The sequence below is a fragment of the Neoarius graeffei genome, chromosome 15, assembly GCF_027579695.1.
Source record: "Neoarius graeffei isolate fNeoGra1 chromosome 15, fNeoGra1.pri, whole genome shotgun sequence".
Classification (NCBI taxonomy): Eukaryota; Metazoa; Chordata; class Actinopteri; order Siluriformes; family Ariidae; genus Neoarius; species Neoarius graeffei.
The window spans coordinates 53010554-53023143 of NC_083583.1; the positions used below are offsets into that span (position 1 = coordinate 53010554).

Here is a 12590-nt window from a genome sequence, read left to right on the forward strand (position 1 = left end):
CTGTTTGACATGGTCAGGTCACTGTTTTGTTCATCCATTACAATGATAAATATTCATTCTATTCATATGCTTTCTCATTACAGTGTTTTGGGCTTCTTGGGGTTAATGGGGCAGGAAAGACTTCCACTTTTCGCATGCTGACAGGAGACACCACCGTTACCTATGGAGATGCTTTTCTTAACAATTACAGGTCTGTCACTGTTACGCTCTCACTGATCATTATAACTGTTTATAATAAAAAATACAGCGTTTAGAAACTGTGTTTAACTGATCCCTCAGTGTGCTGAATGACATGGACAGAGTACATCAGCTTATGGGCTACTGTCCTCAATTTGATGCCATTAATGACCTTTTGACTGGAAGAGAGCACCTAGAGTTCTACGCTCGATTGAGAGGAGTCCCGGAGCCATATGTAGCAAAGGTACTCGAAGTTCTAAGTCTCATATGACTGTTGAAATGAGTTAAATCAATATGTAGGCAGTCAGAGTTCTGTCCATACACAGTCCTTTCAGGACTTCAATTGAAAATAAAAAGAAGCCTCCAGCTTTTTGATGTCTCATTCAACGTTAATAATTTATCTTCGGCCAATAGGTCTCACAGTGGGGAGTGAAAAAACTGGGATTGACGCAGTACGCCGAGCAAGAAGCAGGAGGATACAGTGGAGGCAATAAACGCAAACTCTCGACTGCCATTTCTCTTATCGGAGCTCCACCAGTCGTTTTTCTGGTCAGCAAAGAAACACATTACAACCCTGTCTTACTTGTCTACTATTTTATTAAAAAGTTAGCTTCATACCTAGACAGACGTCAGTTGACTTTCTTAACTATTCAGTTCATTTTAACTCCGTATAACAACTTATCTGTAGTTTTGTCCAATACTTGAATGGGTATCTGTCAAACTTGCCTGTTTTTGATTCCCAGGATGAGCCCACAACAGGAATGGATCCAAAGGCTAAGCGCTTCTTGTGGAACTGTATCCTTAGCATCATCAAAGAAGGCCGGGCTGTCGTTCTCACATCCCACAGGTACAGGGCACAATTACAACACTACACTTTATGCCTACTAGCTTAACCAAGCTATTTCTTTTGTATAGCATTTGATATGCATCCTTACACACAGGGTAGCGATGCCTGTGCCAAAGTCAGTGTCTAATCTTGAACCGTCCTACACTTTTCCCACCTCAAATGACCCAGTGGCAAAATCGGTTCACTTCCAACACCACGTTGCTTGTCTTGAATCAAGAACTGGAAATATCAGGGACTGTGATGGAGAAGTTGATTTTTTTTTTTTAACGATTGCACCACTAAATTAGTCAAAAGTATCTCGTTAAGTACTCAGTAAACTAATGCATTTGATAGACTAAACCAGGGGTTTTCAAAGTGTGGGAGAGTCAGCCCCCCCTCGGAGAGCAAATAAACAACAGCGCCCCCCCTTACAATTTTTGCTGTTGCTATACTTAATGTTCCATTCGTATTTAAAAAAAAAATGGTTGTTGTACACATTTTAAACATCTGTGCTTTTTAAAACATCTTGTTTTACACATTTTAAACATCTCATAGCATCGTTAGCTAGCACCTCTTGGCAGACAACACACTGTGGCAGTGGAGCATCTTCAGATCCAGTCCATGAAAATCCAAACTTTAAATAATCGTGGTTATACTTCCTTCTTTTTCCAGTCCCCCAGGATTCCGCGGGCCTTTTTTGTGATTGTTGCGGGCTAAAATGTCTGATGTTGCGGGGGTTTTCCAAAAAATTGCGATGAAGGTTGCGGTGTTTTTTAGGTTTTTGTTGCGATTACATTGCGGGAGGAAGTGAAAGTTGCGAGAAATTGTTGCGATTTTCTCTTTTTGTGATTAAAATTGAGTGATATGTTAAATATTAAGTTATTACTGAAAAACTATTGATTAAAAAAACAGACACTGAGAAATGGTCCTATAAACAACTTTTACCAATATAAAAGATTACCAGGACTACAAAAGTGCAGAAAAATAGGCTTTACTTATCCAAATGTACCTGTTGGTTCAAAAGTTAAAGTGCAGAGAACCTCACAGCACAACATGAAGTTACCTTAAAATATAATATAAATGCCTCAGCTTTCATGTAAGAAAAAACACTATTAATACTAGTACTGTGTGCAGGCAGTCTCTCCTGAAGACTAAATTAAACAATAATTATAAACTAATAAAATAAATGGCTCAGGCTTCATAGAAGGAAAAAACAATTTGAACAGAATCTCACAGTATGATGCTGAAGCTGCCTAAACAATGGAAAATAAAATACCATTTTGGCAAAAATGTTGGCATCCATTAATTTCTTGTATTAAGTAAAAAAAAATAATGTAAAGTGCACACAGTCCTTCACTGTAAACATAACACACTTTCAGTAACAGAATTTAAGCCTATATAAACATTGTCTCGCACATGCAGTGTTGCCAGATACTGTTGACGTTTTCCAGTCCAAAATATGTTCAAAATGCACTTAAAACCGCCCAATCTGGCAACACTGCGCGCATGCTGCTTCTCTTGAACGTATACACGGAAGTAAGGCGGAAGGTAGTTTGTCGACGTCACCTCAAGACGACGCCAACGATTGGTCAAATTTGCGGGAAGGTTGCGGTGATTGGATATAATTGCAACACCACCCTGAATTCACGGGGATTGGTTGAATCGCAACATCGCGAAATCCTGGAGGGTCTGGTTTTTTTGCTTGGCCCAGACTCTGTCTCCTCACTCACTGTAGCTTTAGGTACTAAAAATCGATCCATTTTGTCTCTGGTAAAGGCTAGCTGAAGTTCGCTAAATGTCCGCAATAGTAACTTATTCTGGTTCATGTTTCCTCACGTTGCGCCCCCCCTGAAGAACTCTGGCGCCCCCCAGGGGAGGCGCGCCCCACACTTTGAAAAGCCCTGGACTAAACTAAGGCCAAGTTTACATTAGACCGTATCTGTCTCGTTTTCTTCGCGGATGCACTGTCCGTTTACATTAAAACGCCTGGAAACGCCGGGAAACGGGAATCCGCCAGGGTCCACGTATTCAATCCAGATCGTGTCTGGTCTGGTGCTGTGTAAACATTGAGAATACGCGGATACGCTGTGCTGAGCTCTAGCTGGCGTCGTCATTGGACAACGTCACTGTGACATCCACCTTCCTGATTCGCTGGCGTTGGTCATGTGACGCAACTGCTGAAAAACGGCGTGGACTTCCGCCTTGTATCACCTTTCATTAAAGAGTAGAAAAGTATGAAAATACTGCAAATACTGATGCAAATACTGCCCATTGTGTAGTTATGATTGTCTTTAGGCTTGCCATCCTTCCACTTGCAAGTGGTGAGTGACGCGCATGCCCGATATGCACTGGGATCACACACACAGTGGCTCAGTCCCGAATCACTGCTCGTGCACTACACTCGCGCGCTCTGTGAGCTGCGCAGGGCCGGAGTGCGCACCCTCCAGAGGGCACTCGCTGTTCAGGGCGGAGTGATTTGGAGCGCAGGATGCCTGCGGAGCCGAGCGTATCCGTGTATTGGCGTTGCTGTGTGCACGCGAATCGTGTATTGGCGTTGCTGTGTGCACGCTAATCGTTTTAAAAACGTTAATCTGATGATCCGCTGATATGGTCTAATGTAAACCCCACCATAGTGAACAGTTTAATCTCGCAAACTAATGTTTGAACATATGTACAAGCTGACGTCAGTTACTCTCCTCTCTTTTTAAGGCAGTGAAATCCCATTTTTACACTATGTACAGTACATAGCAAGACTTCTCAAAACAAGCAAAAAAATCTGTGGAAAATTCTGCAGTTTTGGAAAATACAGTACCAGTTAAAAGTTTGGACACCCCTACTTATTCATAGCTTTTTCTGTATCGTGACTATTTTCTACATTGTACAACAATACTGAAGACATCAAAACTATGAGATAACATATGGAACATATAGATGGAATTATGTGGTAAACTGTTTAAAAAACAAAATGCGTTTCATATTTTAGATCCTTCAAAGTAGCCACCATTTACCTTTTTGACGCATTATCTTAAAGTGCATATCACGGGTAAATTCAGGAGCAAGATCAATGTAATTCTCCTATTTTATATTAAACTTTGGTCAAATATCTGTCACATTTTGCATTTTGTGCAAATTTTTTACCTTGCGCAATACCAGAAAATTCAGTTGAAATCAAGCCATTTGAGGCAAATTGGTCCGCCTCTGAAAAAACTTGGCATTTGGATTTCCCAGGAAACACTGATTTTCATGACGTCGCGTGCGGGACGCCTCCCTCTGAATCCTACGTCAGCGCTGGTTTGTTTATGAGAAAACGACCTGGTGGTTTTCTGCAAATTTCTTCAACGTTATCACGTAATTATTAAAATGGTTAACAGATGTATCGTAGGAGGGTGTAGCAACACCAATCTTGATGGGATTAGTACACTCATCGTTTCCCAAAAGACCGGACAATGAGAGAGAAATGGGAGCGCTTGGTCTACACAGGCTGCGCACTGAAACCGTGCAAAGCTCGCGCAGCCTGCTGGCGCTTCTGCAGGTGACGTCACGAATCTGGCTCCAGACTCCCTTGGATTTTTCCAGGCGCGTTTTGTTATTTTATTTTTCTCTGCTGTAGACAGATGGCCTTGTGCAAAATTACCCTTCTGGATGAGTGTGTAAAGGGACATACTTTCATATAAAAAAAAAAAACACAAAACGAAATTGGTCCAGACTATGCACTTTAACCAGCTTCATGAGGTCGTCACCTGGAATGCTTTTCAATTAACAGATGTGCCTCATCAAAAGTTAATTAGTGCAATTTCTTGACTTCTTAATGCGTTTGAGATCATATATTATATCCCTTATTAAAAAATTCCCGTGCAGGGATTGGCTAAGCATGACTCATGTGACCATAAAATAGTTCCGCCATTGATTAAGCAATGTATCTCGTGACATCAAAAAAAAAAAAAGGATATGGTGTGAGTCAGTCATGGTATATCCTGGATATACCATGAACTGACATCACAATTTCAAGCTGTATGGCCGACTCGAGTCACAGCTGTGCCTCTGCGAGCATTTCTGTGTGTGTAGATCTACATATCATGATCATGCCTGGCGACGCAGGCGATAGCGTGGTACATTCCACATGCGCAGGATGAAGGTCGCTCCGATGTAAACAACAACCACGGCTGCCTCCAGTGAGTTTATACACTTTTAGTTTACTAGTCCGATTCCACAACTGTAGTAATCCATATTATCTCAAGAACCGCTCAACTGAGTAAAGAGAAACGACATTCATCATTACTTTAAGACATGAAGTGACTTTTAATGAATAAAAAGAAAAAACATTGAATCAGAAGGTGTGTCTATCTTTTGACTGGTACTGTATATGTAGAATAAAATCAACAGCTGTTTAATTTGTCTGCAGTATTTATTCAGATGAAGTGAGTGATGCATTAAGTACCATATCAAGATGCTTTATTTTTAACAATTTACCAAATTGAAAACGGTCATCAGGTGAAAAACCTGTAGAGCTTTATCGCTCCTGTCGAGATCTATTGTTGTATTAATTGCTGTTGTTCTGTGCAGCATGGAGGAGTGTGAAGCTCTCTGCACTCGCATGGCCATCATGGTCAATGGGCGGTTCCAGTGCCTGGGTTCAGTACAGCACCTCAAGAACAGGTACCAAAAATAAATCAGAAAGTGTACTTACAGGAAATAAATGCAGTGTTCATATACCTCAAACTAATACCAAGGATGTTCAGAAACTACTGATCTCTTGGCATTTTCCCCACACAACAGACTCATTTTCCCGCATAACAGAATTTATACAGGGGGAACAAAAAAAAAAACATTGTGAGCGGCAGCTTTGTGGACAGAAATGCTTTTCTGATGAGAGAGGTCAGAGGAGAATGGACTGGTTTGAGCTGACAGGATGGCTAAAGTGACTTGGATAGCCACTCTTTACAACCGTAGTAAGCAGAAAAGCATCCCAGAACATAGCCGAACTACAGTATCTGAGTTCCAGTGACTTGCATAGTCACTGAGAGAGATCACATTTTATTCCCATTCTGATGTTTGATGTGAACACTACCTGAAGCTCTTAACCTGTATCTGCGTGATTTTAGGCATTACATTGCTACCACATGATTGACTGACTGGATAATTGCATGAATGAGCAGGTGTACAGGTGTTCCTATTAAAGTACGTACGTTTGTGTTTTTACATTTTTGGACTACTAAAGCCAAGAGGAGAGCACAAATTGGAAAGGAAAGAAAAGAAAATAGAACGGGAACTGTAGTGTAGTATAGTAATCTAATATTCCGTGCACTGAGAGGTTCCGGTTGAAATGATGGATTCTCTGAGGGGCACAGCCCTGAAGAAAATAGTCCTATGGATTCTCGTTGGTGACTGGCATAATTCCCACTGTCTCTCAGCGCATGGTATATTTGATTTATATCCCTCATCAAAAAATTCCAAACGAGAAGTGTTAAGCTTGAATCTCAGTATAAACTCACTGGAGGCAGCCATGTTTGTTGTTTACATCAGAGCGACCTTCATCCTGTGCATGTGCAATGTACCGTGCTATCGCCTGCCTCGCCAGGCATGATCATGATATGTCGTCATCAGCTGTCCATTGCTAGCGATGATGACTGCTTCATTAGGATGCGCAGAAACTCAGATGGGCCATGAGGCCTGCACCAGACTTGTTCTCCTTTCCTAATGAAGCACCTTGCACAGTAAGGTGAGACAAACGATGTCATGCCCCCATCGTGTTGTCTCTCTGGACCTCCAGACCTGATGCCAAGTGGTGCACAAAAGTGTGACAGACCTGACGGGTATGGAAGTTGCCCCACAGTGACAACTGACTTGCCAAGTGATGCCATCCGTTGGCCATTTGAGTGGCTCTTCCGCATGTCATCTGGTGGTGCGCCAATGAACCATCTGCCACATTGCACCGAAAAGCATCCTGCTGCCAGCACCTTATTGGTGATGTACTATTTAACCCATAGCTGGAACCCAGGCAGGTGCTACCACTCCGGGTCAGAGCAGACCTGGAAGATTAAGGGGTAAGTCCACTTTTCCCAATACTCAAGTCCTCCCGGACCGGAGACTCACCACCGGTTGCAGATTAAAATCATACCCAGGACTAGATCATGATATGTACAACCCCAATTCCAAAAAAGTTGGGACAAAGTACAAATTGTAAATAAAAACGGAATGCAATAATTTACAAATCTCAAAAACTGATATTGTATTCACAATAGAACATAGACAACATATCAAATGTCGAAAGTGAGACATTTTGAAATTTCATGCCAAATATTGGCTCATTTGAAATTTCATGACAGCAACACGTCTCAAAAAAGTTGGGACAGGGGCAATAAGAGGCTGGAAAAGTTAAAGGTACAAAAAAGAAACAGCTGGAGGACCAAATTGCAACTCATTAGGTCAATTGGCAATAGGTCATTAACATGACTGGGTATAAAAAGAGCATCTTGGAGTGGCAGCGGCTCTCAGAAGTAAAGATGGGAAGAGGATCACCAATCCCCCTAATTCTGCGCCGACAAATAGTGGAGCAATATCAGAAAGGAGTTCGACAGTGTAAAATTGCAAAGAGTTTGAACATATCATCATCTACAGTGCATAATATCATCAAAAGATTCAGAGAATCTGGAAGAATCTCTGTGCGTAAGGGTCAAGGCCGGAAAACCATACTGGGTGCCCGTGATCTTCGGGCCCTTAGACGGCACTGCATCACATACAGGCATGCTTCTGTATTGGAAATCACAAAATGGGCTCAGGAATATTTCCAGAGAACATTATCTGTGAACACAATTCACCGTGCCATCTGCCGTTGCCAGCTAAAACTCAATAGTTCAAAGAAGAAGCCGTATCTAAACATGATCCAGAAGCGCAGACGTCTTCTCTGGGCCAAGGCTCATTTAAAATGGACTGTGGCAAAGTGGAAAACTGTTCTGTGGTCAGACGAATCAAAATTTGAAGTTCTTTATGGAAATCAGGGACGCCGTGTCATTCGGACTAAAGAGGAGGACGACCCAAGTTGTTATCAGCGCTCAGTTCAGAAGCCTGCATCTCTGATGGTATGGGGTTGCATTAGTGCGTGTGGCATGGGCAGCTTACACATCTGGAAAGACACCATCAATGCTGAAAGGTATATCCAGGTTCTAGAGCAACATATGCTCCCGTCCAGACGACGTCTCTTTCAGGGAAGACCTTGCATTTTCCAACATGACAATGCCAAACCATATACTGCATCAATTACAGCATCATGGCTGCGTAGAAGAAGGGTCCGGGTACTGAACTGGCCAGCCTGCAGTCCAGATCTTTCACCCATAGAAAACATTTGGCGCATCATAAAACAGAAGATACGACAAAAAAGACCTAAGACAGTTGAGCAACTAGAATCCTACATTAGACAAGAATGGGTTAACATTCCTATCCCTAAACTTGAGCAACTTGTCTCCTCAGTCCCCAGACGTTTACAGACTGTTGTAAAGAGAAAAGGGGATGTCTCACAGTGGTAAACATGGCCTTGTCCCAACTTTTTTGAGATGTGTTGTTGTCATGAAATTTAAGATCACCTAATTTTTCTCTTTAAATGATACATTTTCTCAGTTTAAACATTTGATATGTCATCTATGTTCTATTCTGAATAAAATATGGAATTTTGAAACTTCCACATCATTGCATTCCGTTTTTATTTACAATTTGTACTTTGTCCCAACTTTTTTGGAACCGGGGTTGTAGATCGACACACACAGAAATGCTCGTGGAAGCACTGCTGTGACTCGAGTTGGCTGTAAAGCTTGCAATTGGGATGTCAGTTCATGGTATATCCAGGATATACTATGACTGACTCACACCATATCCTTTTTTTTTTTTTTTTTTGATGTCAAGAGATACATTGCTTAATCAATGGTGGAACTATTTTATGTCATGTGAGCCATCCTTGGCAAATCCCTGCATGGGAATTTTTTAATAAGGTATATAATATACATAATAGAGTACGTTTGATAGAAACATGTACTGTCCAGCTTAATCCAGAAGTTGCTTTCAGCTAGAAGTCAGTCCCTTTTTTTTTCTTGTTTCTTGGAGAAAGTTCCCAATAGTTATGAAATGAATATAAAAAAAAAAGACATGAACGTATTTTACAAGTCAGAACCTTGAATGCTATTTGGTTTCACTAAATAATAAAATGATGTATCATTAAGTGGCATGGTGGTGCAGTAAGAACCATTACTGCCTCACAGCTCCATAGTCCCTGGTTCAGTCCTGAGCTTGGGTTATTCTCTCTGTAATGACTTTCTGTACATGCTCTCCCCATGTCCTACGGGTTCTCAGAATTCCTCCCGCCTCTACACTAAATTATCCTTATGTGTGTGAGCATGGAGCTGTGATGGACTGGTGTCCCATCCAGGGTGTATTTCCGCCTTTCACCCAACGTTCTCAGGATAGGCTGTGGATCTCTCCCAACCTTGACCAGCTGAATGAATGAATGTAGCATCAACTAAATGCCCATGTTGAGTAATATCTGCGAGCAGTAACTGTCCACGGTGTTTAATGTGTTACATTTTGCATGAATATTTTATACTCTTCCTGTAGATTTGGTGATGGTTATACAATTATCCTCCGCTTGTCTGAACCATCTCGGGATCCCTGCCCCGTGGATGCCTACATCCAGAGCTGCTTTTCTGGAATTGAGCTGAAGGAGAGACACCATAATGTTCTGCAGTATCAGCTGCCAACTCATGCCTGCTCCCTCGCTCATGTGTTCGACGTTCTGGCCAACCACAGTAAAGAGCTGGGAATAGCGAACCATTCCGTTTCTCAGACAACACTCGACCAGGTTACAACTCAGCAGAAATGATTGTATGGAAGCGTGTGTGATTATTTCAAAATGAAACTAAAAGCGAAACGTTCTTCTCCCATAGGTTTTTGTCAACTTTGCGAAAGAGCAGATGGATGACGACGACCAGCTAAGAGAGGTGGCTATAAACAATGGGTCAGATCCAGCTCAGTCCAGTCAAACTATCTGTCCACTGCTACCAACTTCTAATGAACATAAAAGATCAGTGTCTCAAGTTATTGCTGCTCAGTCACCCCATCCGTTATCATCATCCAAATCCAGTCAGCCAGGAGCTGCTAGGTCAAAGACTAAAGAGAGCAAATGTAGCAAAACAAAGCAACCTCGGCAAATAGAAATGCAGCCTCTAGTGGATTTCTCAGCTAACGGATTAAAGTCCTCTTCAGAGGAAGAGAAATCTCAGAGCAAAGACCTTAACAAGCTTTTTATAGTCCAGACATGAACAACTTCTCTCTCTCAGATCTTGAAGTTTTGCTTGATTTTAAAATTTAGTTTAATCTGTAGTCGCCTCAAACGACTCTTGAAGATATTAAGTACTCTCAGGACCACTTTGTTATATTGTTTGAAAACTGCTCTGTGATATTGATTGTCCTGTATGACCATGTACTGTATATATGTGCAAGTCAGTTAGTTGACAAATCTTATTTATTGAAGATTATTGTATGATTTTAGGATTATTTTTTCATAATTACAGTGCTCACCGTAAACGAGTACACGACAATATCTCAGTGAACACAAACAATTTCCAAAATGTTGACAAGACAAAGTTTAATATAACATCTGTTTGACTTATAACGTGAAATTAAGGTTAATAATATAACTTAGATTACACATTTTTTTCAGTTTTACTCAAATTAAGGTGGTGGAAAAATGAGTACACCCCACAACAAAAACTACTACATGTAGTACTTTATATGGCCTCCATGATTTTTAATGACAGCACCAAGTCTTCTAGGCATGGAATGAACAAGCTGGAGACATTTTGCAACATCAATCTTTTTCCATTCTTCAACAATGACCTCTTTTAGTGCCTGGATGCTGGATGGAGAGTGATGCTCAACTTGTCTCTTCAGAATTCCCCAAAGAAAATAATTTCTTTACACCACAAAGGTGAAGGCTACAAGAAGATCAGCAAAGCTTTACTTATCAGTCAGAATACTGTAGCAAAAGTGGTACAACAATTTAAGAAAGATGGAACTGCAACCATCTCACAGAGACGTCCAGGTCGTCCACGGAAGTTAACACCTCGACAGGAGCGTCTTCTGATGAGAAGAGTTGAAGAAAATCGGCATGCAAGTTCACTGCAGTTATCTAAAGAAGTAGAAAGCCAAACTGGGGTGACTATTTCCTGTGACACAATACGGCGTACACTGCAGAGGAATGGCATGCATGGATGCCGTCCACGAAAGAAGCCTCTCCTAAAGCCCAGGCACAAAAAAGCCCGCCTAGAGTTTGCCAGGGTCCATGCTGACAAAGATGAAGACTACTGGGACTCTATACTCTGGAGTGATGAGACCAAGATAAATGTTTTTGGAACTGATGGCTTCAAAACCGTATGGCGTCGCAAAGGTGAGGAATACAAAGAAAAATGCATGGTGCCTACAGTGAAACATGGTGGTGGCAGTGTCCTTATGTGGGGCTGCATGAGTGCTGCTGGTGTCGGGGAGCTGCATTTCATTGACGGCATCATGAATTCACAGATGTATTGCTCTATACTGAAAGAGAAGATGCAATCATCACTCTGTGCCCTTGGTCGTCGTGCACTTTTCCAACATGACTAAACGCACATCTAAGGCCACTGTTGGATTTCTGAAGAAGAACAGGGTGAAAGTGATTCAGTGGCCGAGTCTGTCTCCTGATCTGAACCCAATCGAACACCTATGGGGAATTCTGAAGAGACAAGTTGAGCATCACTCTCCATCCAGCATCCAGTCACTAAAAGAGGTCGTTGTTGAAGAATGGAAAAAGACTGATGTTGCAAAATGTCGCCAACTTGTTCATTCCATGCCTAGAAGACTTGGTGCTGTCATTAAAAATCATGGAGGCCATACAAAGTACTAGATGTAGTAGTTTTTGTTGTGGAGTGTACTCATTTTTGCACCACCCTAATTTGAGTAAAACTAAAAAAAAATGTGTAATCTAAGTTATATTATTAACCTTACTTTCACGTTATAAGTCAAACAGATGTTATATTAAACTTTGTCTTGTCAACATTTTGGAAATTGTTTGTGCTCATTGAGATATTGTTTAAAATGTTACTTTTCAAAGGGGGTGCACTCATTTACGCTCAGCACTGTGTCTCTAAGTCTGTAAATGACAGGTTATAATCAGAAACTGCCTTCATCAAGTCAGGCTTTTTGTATTCAGACCTTTCAGACAAATTGCACCCCTCTGATGCACGTTGGCATAAAAGGAGCTGTAAAACCAAACTGTAAGATGTACTTACGAGACTGATGAATAGTCATTATAATGTCATTCACAAATCCAAAATATTTAAAACGGTGGAAATTGTATATTGCACATGTAGCGTGATATTCGCTGAAACTTACAGTTTCTTTGAGCATATGTCAGAAAAAAAAATGCAAATGCGTTCAAGTTCACAACTATGTGAAAATATGTTAAATAAATGTGCAGAAACTGCCGTACCGTGCAAAAGTCTTCGGCACATGTAGTGAAATGCTGTAGAGCAAAGATGCCTTCAAAAATAATGAAATTAAGTGTTTC

The 12590-nt window shown here is 41.2% G+C and overlaps 1 protein-coding gene across 2 annotated transcripts in view; it reads left to right on the top strand.

Annotated features, from left to right (window-relative positions):
- The window catches only part of abca7 (ATP-binding cassette, sub-family A (ABC1), member 7), an 89922-nt gene extending 79330 nt beyond the window's left edge, over positions 1-10592 (top strand). For both annotated transcript variants that reach the window (XM_060941607.1, XM_060941606.1), the window contains 7 exons: positions 84-190; positions 280-421; positions 592-726; positions 921-1024; positions 5567-5659; positions 9605-9848; positions 9934-10592. In XM_060941607.1, the coding sequence (XP_060797590.1) occupies positions 84-190; positions 280-421; positions 592-726; positions 921-1024; positions 5567-5659; positions 9605-9848; positions 9934-10308 (1200 nt within the window). In that variant the 3' untranslated portion in view covers positions 10309-10592. The remainder of the gene's footprint in view (positions 1-83; positions 191-279; positions 422-591; positions 727-920; positions 1025-5566; positions 5660-9604; positions 9849-9933) is intronic.
- Positions 10593-12590: the final 1998 nt, after the last annotated feature.